The 14,932-nt window shown below is 48.3% G+C and overlaps 1 protein-coding gene across 10 annotated transcripts in view; it reads left to right on the top strand.

Moving 5' to 3' along the window:
• The window catches only part of arid4a (AT-rich interactive domain 4A), a 187,505-nt gene that overhangs the window by 74,287 nt on the left and 98,286 nt on the right, over positions 1 to 14,932 (top strand). For all 10 annotated transcript variants that reach the window (XM_072489314.1, XM_072489269.1, XM_072489277.1 and 7 more), the window contains one exon: positions 28 to 182. In XM_072489314.1, the coding sequence (XP_072345415.1) occupies positions 28 to 182 (155 nt within the window). The remainder of the gene's footprint in view (positions 1 to 27; positions 183 to 14,932) is intronic.

Genomic DNA, 14,932 nt, shown 5'->3' with positions numbered 1-14,932 from the left:
CTAAATTTTGAAATTTGCTTTCTGTAGCACTTGAAGAAGCTCAAAAATTCTACCATCAAAGGATTGTTCCGGAGAGCTGGAAGGTGGACATGAGTGTCATCTTAGAATCCTCAAGTAGTGATGAAGAGGAGGAGGAAGAGGAAGCAGAGAATGATGAGGAAGATGAGGAAAAGAAGCAAGAGGTAGGAAATTTTTGCAGATTAAACCATTTATGAATTGAAAATTTGGGATTAGAAACTTTCACCAGGAATTGATCGTCTTTTTAGAATAATGTATTACTATTCCGAGGTTGATTTTTTTTTTTTTAGCTAAGCATTTTTAATGGATTTTTTTCTACTGGAAAGGTTAATATAAATGTGGAACATAAAACAAACTAAATTTGATCATAGTAAAGAAATTTGAATTGACTTAGATGTTATGATTATCATGCTTGTCTGACAAACAGAATCCTAGAACTTTACACCACATGCTTGTATTAAATTGGATGCCCAACATAATATTCTATATTAGGATTTTTGATTTATTGAAAAATCTGAAGGCAAATTGCTGAAAAAAAAGAATAAATTGAACAATTAACATTTCATGTATTTTCCAACCATAACGCTGTCACGACTCCGAAAATGTCTAAAGTTACCTGTTTTCAAGCTGTTGGAAGCAAATGTCAATGTCTAGCTTTTATGTAACAATATTGCTGCATTCATAAAGCTAACAAATCAACAGGTCATCATATTTTACAACAATTACTCTTTTTAGTTTTAGATTTCTCAATATTATAATATGTGCATGCCACTTATTTTTTTTAAAAAATATTTTATTGAAAATTTTTGGTCAACCATCACAGTACATTGTGTATCCTTTACACAATAATATAGCAGTATAAATAACAATGACCTGTTTTATAAACAAAGAATAAATAATATATAACAAAAACTAAAACTAAATGGCAACTGCCTTGTCTCAGATAAACACTCTCCCAAAATATGATTTAACAGTCCAATATACAATTATTTATAGCAACGACCTATACATATTATACATATATATTAACAACCCTGAGAGTCCTTCTGGTTCCTTCCCCCCCCCCCCCCCCGGGCTGCTGCTGCTGCCTTCTTCTTTTCCATTCCCTCTATCTTTCTGTGAGGTATTCGACGAACGGTTGCCACCGCCTGGTGAACCCTTGAGCCGATCCCCTTAGGACGAACTTAATCCGTTCCAGCTTTATAAACCCTGCCATGTCATTTATCCAGGTCTCCACCCCCGGGGGCTTGGCTTCCTTCCACATCAACAGTATCCTGCGCCGGGCTACTAGGGACGCAAAGGCCAAAACATCAGCCTCTTTCGCCTCCTGCACTCCCGGCTCTTCTGCAACCCCGAATATAGCCAACCCCCAGCTTGGTTCGACCTGGATCCCCACCACCTTCGAAAGCACCTTTGTCACCCCCACCCAGAACCCCTGTAGTGCCGGACATGACCAGAACATTTGTTCCACCAATCGCGTTAAATTTAACCTATGCAATGTACCCCAATTCTTGGCTATCTGGATCCCCAAGTAACGAAAGTCCCTTGTTACCTTCCTCAGCGGAAAGTCCTCTATTTCTCTGCTCTGCTCCCCTGGATGCACCACAAACAACTCACTTTTCCCCATGTTCAGTTTATATCCTGAGAATTCTCCAAACTCCCGAAGTGTCCGCATTATCTCTGGCATCCCCTCCGCCGGGTCCGCTACATATAACAACAAATCATCCGCATACAGAGATACCCGGTGTTCTTCTCCTCCTCTAAGTATTCCCCTCCACTTCTTGGAACCCCTCAATGCTATTGCCAGGGGCTCAATCGCCAGTGCAAACAGTAATGGGGACAGAGGGCATCCCTGCCTTGTCCCTCTATGGAGCCGAAAGTATGCAGATCCCCGTCCATTCGTGACCACACTCGGCACTGGGGCCCTATACAACAGCTGCACCCATCCAACATATTCATCTCCAAAACCAAATCTCCTCAGCACCTCCCACAGATAATCCCACTCCACTCTATCAAATGCTTTCTCGGCATCCATCACCACCACTATCTCCGCTTCCCCCTCTGGTGGGGGCATCATCATTACCCCTAGCAGCCTCCGTATATTCGTATTCAGCTGTCTCCCCTTCACAAACCCAGTTTGGTCCTCATGGACCACCCTCTGGACACAATCCTCTATCCTCATTGCCATTACCTTGGCCAGAATCTTAGCGTCTACATTTAGGAGGGAAATAGGTCTATAGGACCCGCATTGCAGCGGGTCCTTTTCCTTCTTTAGGAGAAGCGATATCGTTGCCTCAGACATAGTCGGGGGCAGCTGTCCCCTTTCCTTTGCCTCATTAAAGGTCCTCATCAGTAGCAGGGCGAGCAAGTCCACATATTTCCTGTAAAATTCAACTGGGAGTCCATCCGGTCCCGGAGCCCTCCCCGCCTGCATGCTCCTAATTCCTTTCACTACTTCCTCTATTTCAATCTGTGCTCCCAGTCCCACCCTTTCCTGCTCCTCCACCTTGGGAAATTCCAGCCGGTCCAGAAAGCCCATCATTCTCTCCCTCCCATCCGGGGGTTGAGCTTCGTATAATTTTTTATAAAATGCCTTGAACACTCCATTCACTCTCTCCGCTCCCCGCTCCATCCCTCCTTCCTCGTCCCTCACTCCCCCTATTTCCCTCGCTGCTCCCCTTTTCCTCAATTGGTGTGCCAGCAACCTGCTCGCCTTCTCCCCATATTCGTACTGTACACCCTGTGCCTTCCTCCACTGTGCCTCTGCAGTACCCGTTGTCAGCAAGTCGAATTCTACGTGTAGCCTTTGCCTTTCCCTGTACAGTCCCTCCTCCGGTGCCTCCGCATATTGCCTGTCCACCCTCAGAAGTTCTTGCAGCAACTGCTCCCGTTCCCTACTCTCCTGCTTTCCTTTATGTGCCCTTATTGATATCAGCTCCCCTCTAACCACTGCCTTCAGCGCCTCCCAGACCACTCCCACCTGGACCTCCCCATTATCATTGCGTTCCAAGTACTTTTCAATGCACCCCCTCACCCTTAGACACCCCCCCTCATCTGCCATTAGTCCCATGTCCATTCTCCAGGGTGGGCGCCCTTCTGTTTCCTCCCCTATCTCCAAGTCCACCCAATGTGGAGCGTGATCCGAAATGGCTATGGCCGTATACTCCGTTCCCCTCACCTTCGGGATCAACGCCCTTCCCAAAAAAAAAAGTCTATTCGCGAATAGACTTTGGGGACATAGGAGAAAAACGAAAACTCCTTACTCCTAGGTCTGCTAAATCTCCACGGGTCTACTCCTCCCATCTGTTCCATAAAATCTTTAAGCACCTTGGCTGCTGCCGGCCTCCTTCCAGTCCTGGACCTCGACCTGTCCAGCCCTGGTTCCAACACCGTATTGAAATCTCCCCCCATTACCAGCTTTCCCACCTTTAGGTCCGGGATGCGTCCTAGCATACGCCTCATAAAATTGGCATCATCCCAGTTCGGGGCATATACGTTTACCAAAACCACCGTCTCCCCCTGTAGTTTGCCACTCACCATCACGTATCTGCCCCCGCTATCCGCCACTATAGTCTTTGCCTCAAACATTACCTGCTTCCCCACTAATATAGCCACCCCCCTGTTTTTCGCATCTAGCCCCGAATGGAACACCTGCCCCACCCAACCTTTGTGTAGTCTCACCTGGTCTATCAGTTTCAAGTGCGTTTCCTGTAACATAACCACGTCTGCCTTAAGTTTCTTAAGGTGTGCGAGTACACGTGCCCTCTTTACCGGCCCGTTCAGCCCTCTCACGTTCTACGTGATCAGCCGGGTTGGGGGGCTTTTAACCCCCCCCCCCCCCCCCCCCTTGTCGATTAGCCACCCCCTTTTTCCAGCTCCTCACCCGGTTCCCACGCAGCTGTGTCCCCTCCAGGCGGTGCCCCCCCGCCCATCCCACCCCATGCCAGCTCCCCCCCCCCCCCTCCCCAGCAGCAGCAGCCCAATAATTCCCCCCTCCCACCCCCCCCTGCTAGATCCCCCACTAGCGTAGTTACACCCCCCATGTTGCTCCCAGAAGTCAGCAAGCTCTGGCCGACCTCGGCTTCCCCCCGTGACCTCGGCTCGCACCATGCGACGCCCCCTCCTTCCTGCTTCCCTATCCCGCCATGATTATCATAGCGCGGGAACCGAGCCTGTGCTGCCCCCTTGGCCCCGCCCCCAATGGCCAACGCCCCATCTCCTCCACCTCCCCTCCTCCCCCCATCACCTCCTGTGGAAGAGAGAAAAGTTACCACATCGCAGGATTAATAACATAAAACTCCTCTTTTCCCCCCTTTTTACCCCCCTCTTCGCCCCCCATACTCGCCCCACCACTTTGTTTCAAACGTTCTTTTTTTTTTAATATGTTTTATTGAAATTTTTCTCCCAAACAACAATTTTTCCCCTCTTACAAAGCAAACGGTAGTCGAGAAATGGCTGCCACCGCCTGGTGAACCCTTGAGCCGATCCTCTCAGGGCAAACTTTATCTGCTCCGGTTTAATGAACCCCGCCATATCATTTACCCAGGTCTCCAGTCCGGGGGGTTTCGCCTCCTTCCACATGAGTAGGATCCTGCGCCGGGCTACTAGGGACGCAAAGGCCACAACGTCGGGCTCTTTCGCCTCCTGCACTCCCGGCTCTTCCGCAACTCCAAATAGAGCTAACCCCCAGCCTGGTTTGACCCGGGCCTTCACCACCCGCGAAATCACTCCCGTCACTCGCTTCCAATACCCTTCCAGTGCCGGGCACGCCCAAAACATATGTGCGTGGTTTGCCGGGCTCCCGCCACACCTCCCACATTTGTCCTCCACTCCAAAGAACCTGCTCAATCTTGCCCCCGTTATGTGTGCTCTATGTAGCACCTTAAATTGAATCAGGCTAAGCCTGGCGCATGAGGAAGAGGAATTTACCCTGCTTAGGGCATCAGCCCACATACCCTCCTCTATCTCCTCCCCTAGTTCTTCTTCCCACTTTCCTTTTAGTTCGCCCACCGACTCCTCCCCCTCTTCCCTCATCTCTCGGTAAATCTCTGACACCTTGCCCTCTCCGACCCACACCCCTGAAAGCACCCTGTCCTGTATCCCCTGTGTCGGGAGCAACGGAAATTCCCTCACCTGTTGTCTAGTAAACGCCCTCACCTGCATATATCGCAAGAAATTTCCCCGGGGCAACTTATACTTTTCCTCCAATGCTCCCAAGCTCGCAAAAGTCCCATCTATAAATAAATCTCCCACCCTCCTAATTCCCAACTGGTACCAGCTCTGAAATCCTCCATCCATTCTTCCTGGGGTGAACCTATGGTTGTTCCTGATTGGGGACCCCACCAGGGCTCCCCGCACCCATCTCTGTTGCCTCCACTGTCCCCAGATATTCAATGTTGCCGCCACCACCGGGTTCGTGGTAAACTTTTTAGGTGAGATTGGTAGCGGCGCCGTCACCAGCGCCTCTAAACTCGTCCCTTTACAGGACTTTCTCTCCAGTCTTTCCCACGCCGCTCCCTCACCCTCCATCATCCATTTACGTATCATTGCCACATTGGCCAAACGTTCTTTTTTTAATAACCTGCTCATTCCAATTTTTCTTCCACGATAAAAGTCCACGCCTCATCCGTCGTCTCAAAGTAGTGGTGCCTCCCTTGATATGTGACCCACAGTCTTGCCGGTTGCAGCATTCCGAATTTTATCATCTTTTTGTGAAGCACCGCCTTGGCCCGATTAAAGCTCGCTCTCCTTCTCGCCACCTCCGCACTCCAGTCTTGGGACTCACCGCGTTCTCCCACTTACTGCTCCGAGTTTTCTTTGCCCATCTAAGGACCATCTCTCTATCCTTAAAACGGAGGAATCTCTCCACTATGGCTCTAGGAATTTCTCCTGCTCTCGGTCCTCGCGCCATCACTCGGTATGCTCCCTCCACCTCCAGCGGACCCGCCGGGGCCTCCGCTCCCATTAACGAGTGCAGCATCGTGCTCACATATGCCCCGACATCCGCTCCCTCCGCACCTTCAGGAAGACCAAGAATCCTTAGGTTGTTCCTCCTCGCGTTGTTCTCCAGCGCCTCCAGCCTGTCCACACATCGTTTATGGTGTGCCTCGTGCATCTCCGTCTTCACCACCAGGCCCTGTATGTCGTCCTCATTCTCGGCAGCCTTTGCCTTCACGACCCGAAGCTCCCGCTCCTGGGTCTTTTGCTCCTCCTTTAGCCCTTCGATCGCCTGTAATATTGCCCCATATTAAACTGCCACCTTCCGACGCCATCTTGGTTTTTGCTTGCCTTCCTTGCCGCTGCTCTAAAGGATCCACCGCAATCCGGCCACCTTCCTCTCCTTTTTTCATCCGTATCCAGGGGGGATTCCCTTCTGGTTCACCGCACAGTACTTTTAGCCGTTAAAATTGCCGTTGGGGCTCTTATTAAGAGCCCAAAAGTCCGTTCCACCGGGAGCTTGCGAAACGTGCGACTCAGCTGGTCATCGCCGCACCCGGAAGTCGTGCATGCCACCTTATTGAACATTAGTCTGATCTGTGAATTAAAGCCGAGAGAATTGCATCTACAGATTTTTCAGTTTCCAGTGAACTGCTAAACCCTTTAAATTCTTGACCGAACAACTTAAGATTTTGGAATGTGTGCATAGAAAACCTTCATTTTGGCACACAGCATTGAGTTGCACTTGGTGAAGCTTTGCTGCTGACTGAAGTTGGTTTAATTTTTTACTGTTTGGTGTGATCGATACTGCATTGTGGATAGAATTAATTAAAAATCTTCCTGTTCAAGGTGAAATGGGTGGGTATCTACTGTACATCCTACAGGGTTTCCCGAGCAACGTGCTGATGGTTTTATCATGAGTGTGCTCCAAAGTAATTCAAGACTTTGCAGCAGCTTGGCAGACAGCCTTTGGAAGTTTGCCATATTTTCAAATCAGCTTTCCATGACTTGAACTTAATGTTGGATTTTTTTCTCCAGGCCCCAAAAAGCAACAGTAAAGCCAAGTAATGTCATTAATTGGCTAATTAGGAAAGGGAGTGAAAAGCTTTACTCCAGATAGATTGTGCTGCAGAATTTTGACCCCTTTATGGTTATAGATTGTTTAAATTGCTGTGAAGTAAATCTTGTGTCCTGATTGCTCCTCCCACTATCATATTTTTAAATGTGTATACACCTTTATTAAATCTTGGCTTTGCAATTATTTAGAACAAACTGCATATCTGAGTAATATAACTCTGGTAAATGTATTTTAATAAAACACTCATTTGTACCTTATCCATCACACTCAAATAGGTCATGATTGTCAAATTTTAAAATCATAATGTATGTAAAGTGTATCACACTTTCACCTGACTGGCTTAAGTGAAATATTTATAATGCAGCAAATAATAGTTGGGCAGTGAGAGAAAGCTATTTACTTCCTGTTTTTTTTCCTCCTGTTTTCCTAAATGAAGGAATTGAGAGATTGACATGAAGTTGTGAATTTGAGGAGAGACTGCCCTGTACAGGAGTAATGTGGCTCCAATTTGCCTCGGGTTGTACCAGCTCTTGTCTGCAGAGTACAGTTGAGCAGCTGGAGGATCAGATCTCTGCTGTGGTCTATTTAGACTTGGTGTACTTAAAATAACAGGTCAAAATAAACATTATACATTTGCAGCAGAAGGCTTTCCTCAACAAAGTCCCACAATTCCTATTACAAAATGGTTATCAAAATGAAAATATTCAGCTATTTTATAATCCAGTTGTTCTGAGCTATTATTAAACAATGATCTCTAATTTATCATGAGCAATGCCAAGAGAGATCTTCAGGTAAAAATAAAACTGCTATGATCTGTTCTTGGACCAGGCAGTAAATTATAAACTCTTAAAAATTTAGAGTAAGAAGGAGGCTATAACTGATGTTGGGTCTTTTGTGTGTGTGAGAATTAACTTATTTAGTGCAGTCACTATTTTAATTGAGGAATCACAACCAATTTCGGCATAGTCAGCTTCCACAAACAGCAATATGCTAATAACCAGATTTTTAAAAAACTAAGATTTTTAATGAATGGCCAGGTCATGTTGTGTGGCACTAGCTCTTAAGGTGTTTCATGTGTAATATACAAGGTGATAATTTTCCTTTTCATGATTTGATTAATAGTACTGCTATACTTGAGAAACGGATAACAATGAATAGATTTAGATGAGCTATTTTTGTAATGTGTGCATTTCTATTTGAATTTATTGTTGCAGATTCCATAATTAATCAGTGATTCAAAACGGAATTGTGCTGGAATACTCTGAAACAAAGAGCATCAGATTCTTTTTTCAAATTTCAGTTCATAATGATCAGATAATTAGTTGTTTTTTAATTTATCTTTCACATATATTTATCATTTACTGCCAACTCCTTGGATTGAAATGGGTAGGAGATATTGTGATAATCATAAAGTTCAGGGTTCATATTAATATTTTAGAAATAAGTTTTAGTTTTGTGAAGGTTAAATTTGTATGGCTACGGTCATTAAAATGCTGGACTTCAGAAATTGCCAGAACACCTCAAATAATGGTAGTTCAAAGGGTTCTGGAACGACAAAGCTCAATCTACCATTGTCAGCATGGTTTTATAAAGGGTAAGCCACGCTTGGCAAACATTTAAAAAAAAATAAAAAAATTCGAGTACCCAATTATTTTTCTTCCAATTAAGGGGCAATTTAGCATGGCCAATCCACCTATCCTGCACAACTTTGGGTTGTGGGGGTGAAAACTCCCCACAACATTTGGCTGGCGAACTGTAACAAACAGGGTACCGCAGGGGTCTTTGGACCTCGACTGTCGCATAGCAAAATTTGCCGATGGTACTAAAAGAGGTAGGAAAGCAGGCAGTGAAGAGGAGATAAAGATTCTACAGATGGATATGCTAGGAGATTGGACCAAAAATTGGTAGATGGAGTTTAATGTGGATAAATGTGAGGTTATCCATTTTGGCTGAAAAAATAGAAAGGCAAATTATTATCTAAATGGAAAGTAGATTAAAAATGCGACTGGGCGGAGGGATCTGGGTGCCTTTGTTCATGAATCGCAGAAGATCGGTATGCAGGTACAACATGTAATTAAAAAGGCAAATGGAATGTTAGTGCTAATTGAAAAAGGACTAGTATAAAAGTAGAGAAGTGCTGTTGATTATATAGACTGTTGGAGAGACCACATCTGGAGTATTGAGATCAGTTTTGGTCTCCTTGTTTGAGGAAGGGTGTAGTGGCATTGGAGGCAGTTCAGAGGAGGATCACCAGATTGATTCTGGGGATGAAAGGGTTGAGGTATGAGGAGAGATCAAACAATTTGGATTAACGCGCTGGAGTTTAGAAGGATGAGAGGGGAACTGATCGAGGTATATAAAATGCTAAAAGGGATTGACAAAGTAAACGTAGACCAAATGTTCCCCCTTGTGGCGCAAACTAGAACAAGGTCACAGATATAGGTTGAGAGGTGGTAGATTTGGAACTGTGATGAGGAGGAGCTACTCGTAGAGGATGGTGAATTTGTGGAATTTGTTGCCTCGTAGTGAGGTGGAGTCTGAGTTATTAAATGGTTTCAAGAAGGAGAAAGATGACCAGCAGTAAAGGCTCCTAGAGACGGTGGAGAACCTAGAGAATAGGTTCTCCACCGGCAGAACTTGAGAATTGTCGGTCTCCATGGGGGGGGGGGTCCGGAGGAGCGGACGCTGGGGCATACATAGCGGGATGTTCGAGACATTGGTGGGGGATGGGACATTTTCCCGACCCTTGGAGGTGGACAGGGCTCCGAGCTCTCGTGAGGAAGCCGCGAGTGGGGGACCTCCCTGAGGGCAATGGTGGTGAGATTCCACCGGTACTTGGACAAGGAGCGTATTTTACGGTGGGCCAGGCAGACACGGAGTTGTAAATGGGAGAACAGTATCCTGCGGATCTATCAGGATCTGAGTGCAGAGGTGGCCAGGAGAAGAGTGGGGTTCAATCAGATAAAGTCCACCCTTTTTAAGAAAACGGTGAAGTTTGGACTGCTGTATCCGGTCCGACTCTGGGTTACGTATGAGGAGCAACATTTTTATTTTGAGTCGCCCAAGAAAGCGTTGGACTTCGCGAGAAGGAAAGGACTGGTGGTGGACTGAGGACTGTGAACTTTGCTGCAGCGTTCACGTTAAAAATGTTTCTTGTTTTTCTTTTTTGGGATGTTATTTGTAATGCCTTCTGTATTGATTTGGGGCCAGTTGCAGAGCTGAGTGAGTTAAAGTTTACATTTGCACTGATGGGGGATGGAGGTGTGTTTGTTAGATTTTGGATCTTCTGTTTGATCTTTTCTTTGTTTATCGGGTTTGTTTTTTTCTTTTAGGGCAATTGTGTTGGGACTGTTTTTCTTTTGAATATGTGTGTCAGCGGGGGGGGAGGGGGGGGGACAATAGTTGGGAGAATGTCTGGCGCCTTGGGCAGGAGTCGTCAAGCTAGCTGGGCAGGCCAGCTCACGGAAGCGCAGTGGGGGGTGAACAGATGTTACGCTTGTCGAAGGGGTCACTTTATATAGTGCTGTTACTAGGGGGGGGAAGCGGGAACAAATATTCTGCTGACAGGGGAGGGACTTTTGATGTGGGACAGAAAGGAGGTCGGGGGCGGAGGCTGCCTAGGGGCGGGGCGGCGGATGCGTGGGGCGCGGGCTGGAGACTGGCCCAAGTAAGGCGATGGCTGATCGCGATGGAGGGGGGAGGGGGAGGGGAGGGGGGAGGGGGAGGGAAGGGGGAGGGGGAGGGGGGGGCGAGGGCGATGAGCCCCCCCCAACTAGGCTGATCACATGGAATGTGAGAGGGCTAAATGGGCCGATTTAAGAGGGCACGTGTGTTCGCGCATTTGAGAGGACTGAAGGCGGACGTGGTAATGCTACAGGAGACTCACCTTAGAGTAACTGATCAGATGAAATGAAGGAAGGGATGGGTCGGACAGGTTTTTCACTCTGAGCTGGACTCGAAGACTAGCGGGGTCGCGATCCTGATTAATAAGCGAGTGGTATTTGAGGCAGGAAGAATAGCTGCGGATGTGGGAGGCCGGTACATCATGGTCAGTGGGAAACTGGAGGGGGTGCAGGTGGTACTAGTAAATGTGTACGCGCCAAATTGGGATGATAAAGAGTTTGTAAAGAGGATGCTGGGAAAGATCCTGGACCTGAATTCACATAAGTTGGTCATGGGTGTGGACTTTTAACACAGTTATTGACCTTGGGTTAGACCGGTCAAGCTCAAAGACTGGCAGGGTGCCAGCAATGGCAAAGGAGCTAAAGGGGTTTATGGAGCAGATGGATTGGGGGGGGGGGGGGGGGGGGGGGTGGACGGACCCATGGGGATTTGGGCAGTCGAGAGTGAAGGAGTTCTCCTTCTACTCACACATGCATAAAGTGTACTCCTGGCTTGATTTTTGTATTTTGAACAGGGCTCTATTGAGGGGGGTCGTGGACACGGGGTATTCGGCGATCACAATCTCAGATCATGCCCCGCACTGGGTTGACCTACAGGTGAGCAAGGAGAGTAGCCAGTGCCCGCACTGGAGGCTGGACGTGGGACTCTTAGCTGACGAAGAGGTGTGCGGGCGGCTGAGGAAATGTATTCAGAACTACCTGGAAGTCAAATGACACGGGTGAAGTTTCGGCGGCGGTGGTCTGGGAGGCATTGAAGGTGGTGATTAGAGGGGAGCTGATCTCGATACGGGCCCATAGGGAGAAGGCAGACAGAGCAGAGACGGACCGACTGATAAAGGAGATATTGCAGGTTGACAGGAGGTATGCAGAGACCCCAGAGGCAGGGCTTTTAAGGGAACGACGGAGGCTACAGGCAGAGTTTGGTTTGTTAACTACATGGAGGGCGGTAGAGCAGCTGAGGAAGGCGAGGGGGTGATCGATGAGCATGGGGAGAAGGCCAGCAGAATGCTTGCGGATCAGCTTAGAAAGAGGGAGGCAGCCAGGGAGATGGGGAAAGAAAAGGACGGAGACGGAAGCCTGGTTGGAGACTCAGCAGGGGTGAATAAGACGTTCAAGGAGTTTTACAGTCGGCTGTATGGGTCGGAATCCCCAGCTGTGCCGGAGGGGCCGAGGCACTTGTTAGGGGGGGTGAATTTCCCGAAGGTGGACGGGGGGTGCTGGTAGAAGGGCTGGGGGCCCCGATTGGGTTGGAAGAGATAGCATAGGGTCTGAAGGCTATGCAGTCGGGTAAAACCCCGGGGCCGGACGGGTACCCAGTGGAGTTCTATAAAAAGTTCTCTGGGATATTGGGGCCGCTGTTGATGAGGACATTCAATGAGGCAAGGGAGCGTGGGGTGCTCCCCCCGATGATGTGACAGGCCACAATCTCGTTGATCCTGAAGCGGGACAAGGACTCGGAGCTGTGTGGGTCCGACAGGCCGATATCCCTATTGAATGTGGATGCCAAACTGCTGGCCAAAATCTTGTCCTCTGGGATTGAAGACTGTGTTCTGGACGTTATCTGGGGGACCGAAGGGGTTTAAGAGTAAGAAGTTGGTGGCCAATGTAAGAAGGTTGTTAAATGCGATCATGGTGCCCCCAGAAGGTAGGGATGTGGAGGTAGTGGTCGCAAAGGACATAGAGAAGACTTTTGATTGGGTAAAATGGGAATATCTGTGGGAGGTACTGGGACGGTTCGGATTTGGGCGGGCCTTTATTGACTGGGTCAGGTTGTTGTATCAGGCTCCTGTTGCGAGTGTACGGATGAATAGGACAACATCGGACTATTTAGACTGCATCGGGGGATGAGACAGGGATGCCCCCTCTCCCCATTGTTGTTTGCATTAGCCATAGAGCTGCTGGCAATTGTGCTGAGAGCCTCAAGGGGCTGGTCCATTGCGAGTCGAACACAGAGTCTCACTTTACGCAGACTACCTGCTCCTGTATGTATTGGACCCATTGGAGGAGATGGAAGAACTTATGAGGATTCTGGGGGAATTTGGCCAGCTCTCGTGGTATAAACTAAATATGGGGGAAAGTGAGATGTTTGCGGTCCAGGCAAGGGGCAGGAGAGGCGATTGGGGGAACTGCTGTTTAGGGTGGTAGGGGGAAGCTTTCAGTACCTCGGCATCCAGGTGGCACGGGAATGGGAACGGCTACACAAGTTAAATTTGGCCCGATTAGTAGACCAAATGAAGGACAATTTTCGGAGGTGGGACGCGCTCCCGTTGTCATTAGCTGGGAGGGTGCAGACAGTGAAATAAAATTTTAAAAAATTTTTTATTATAAATTTAGAGTACCCAATTCATTTTTTCCAATTAAGGGGCAATTTAGAGTGGCCAATCCACCTAGCCTGAACATTTTGAGTTGTGGGGATGAAACCCTTGCAAGCACGGGGAGAACGTGCAAACTCCACACGGACAGTGACCCAGAGCTGGGATCGAACCTGGGACCTCGGCGCTATGAGGCAGCAATGCTAACCACTGCGCCACGGTGCTGCCCTCAGACAGTGAAAATGACGATTCTCTGGAGATTCGTGTTTGTGTCTCAGTGTGTCCCCATCTTTATTCCACGGTCCTTTTTTAAACGGGTCAATAAGGTAATCACTGGCTTTAGATGGGTGGGTAAGACCCCGCGAGTAAAAATAGGGGGATGCTTGAGCGGAGCAGGGGGGGGGGGTGGGGGGGGGGCGGTCTGGGGGCAATGTAGGAGGGCATGTGGGAGCGGAGGGAGCTTCGGTGTTGTCTCCAATCTGTAATGATCACTGGTTTGCCTCGGGAAGGCTGGATGGAGGGTTCCGGAGATGGCAGAGAGCAGGGATGGAGAGGATGGGAGATATCTTTATAGAGGGGAGCTTTTCTAGCCTGAGGGAGCTGGAGGAGAAATTTGGATTGGCGAGGGGAAATGAGTTTAGGTACTTGCATGTGCGGGACTACCTATGCAGGCAGGTCTCAACCTTCCCGCTCCTACCACCAAGGGGGATACAGGACAGGGTAGTTTCTAGAGTGTGGGTGGGAAAAGGGAGGGTTTCTAATATTTACAAGGAACTCATGGGGTCAGAGGAGATGCAGACCGAGGAATTGAAACGCAAGTGGGAAGAGGAGTTAGGAGGAGAGATCGAGGATGGCCTCTGCGCGGACGCATTGAGTAGAATCAACGCGTCCACAACATGTGCCAGGCTCAGCCTGATACAGTTTAAGGTTGTTCACCGGGCCCACATGACAGTGGCCCGGATGAGCAGGTTCTTTGCGGTAGAAGATAGGTGTGCGGGAGGGCCAGCGAACCATGTCCATATGTTCTGGGCATGCCTGAAGCTTGGGGGATTCTGGCAGGGGTTTGTGGATGTCATGTCCAAGGAGTTAAAAACAAGGGTGGCACCGAGTCCAGAGATGGCGATTTTCAGAGTGTCGGAAGACCCGGGAATCCAGGAGGAGAAAGAAGCAGACGTTCTAGCCGTTGCTTCCCTGATAGCCCGGAGACGGATTCTATTAGCTTGGAGGGACTCCAAGCCCCTGACGACGTAGACCTGGCTCACTGACATGGCTAGCTTTCTCTGTTTGGAGAAAATCAAGTTCGCCTTGAGAGGGTCAATGTCAATGCCCGGAGGTGGCAGCCATTCGTCAGCAGAGGGGGTGGGGGGGGGCGGTTAGATTAGTTTAGAGTAGGGGGTTAGTAAAGGTGGGACCTGTAAGGGAGGAAGACTGCTTTTGCACTATGCTTATGAATTCATGTACATTGTTTATTTTGTTGTTGTTGTAAAACCATAAATACCTCAATAAAATGTTCATGAGAAAAAAAGGAGATAGATATATTTCTGATCTGAAATTTAAAAACGGGCTAAAGGGATATGGGGAACAGTTAGGGAGGTGGATTTGAGATCAGCCATGATCTGATTGCATGATCGAGCAGGCTTGAGGGGCTGAATTGCCTATGTCTGCTCCTAATTCCTATGTTCCAT

The sequence above is a fragment of the Scyliorhinus torazame genome, chromosome 2 (genome assembly GCF_047496885.1).
Source record: "Scyliorhinus torazame isolate Kashiwa2021f chromosome 2, sScyTor2.1, whole genome shotgun sequence".
NCBI classification, from domain to species: Eukaryota; Metazoa; Chordata; class Chondrichthyes; order Carcharhiniformes; family Scyliorhinidae; genus Scyliorhinus; species Scyliorhinus torazame.
Note: the sequence above shows the minus strand (reverse complement) of the source record. Positions and strands in the feature narration are given on the sequence as shown.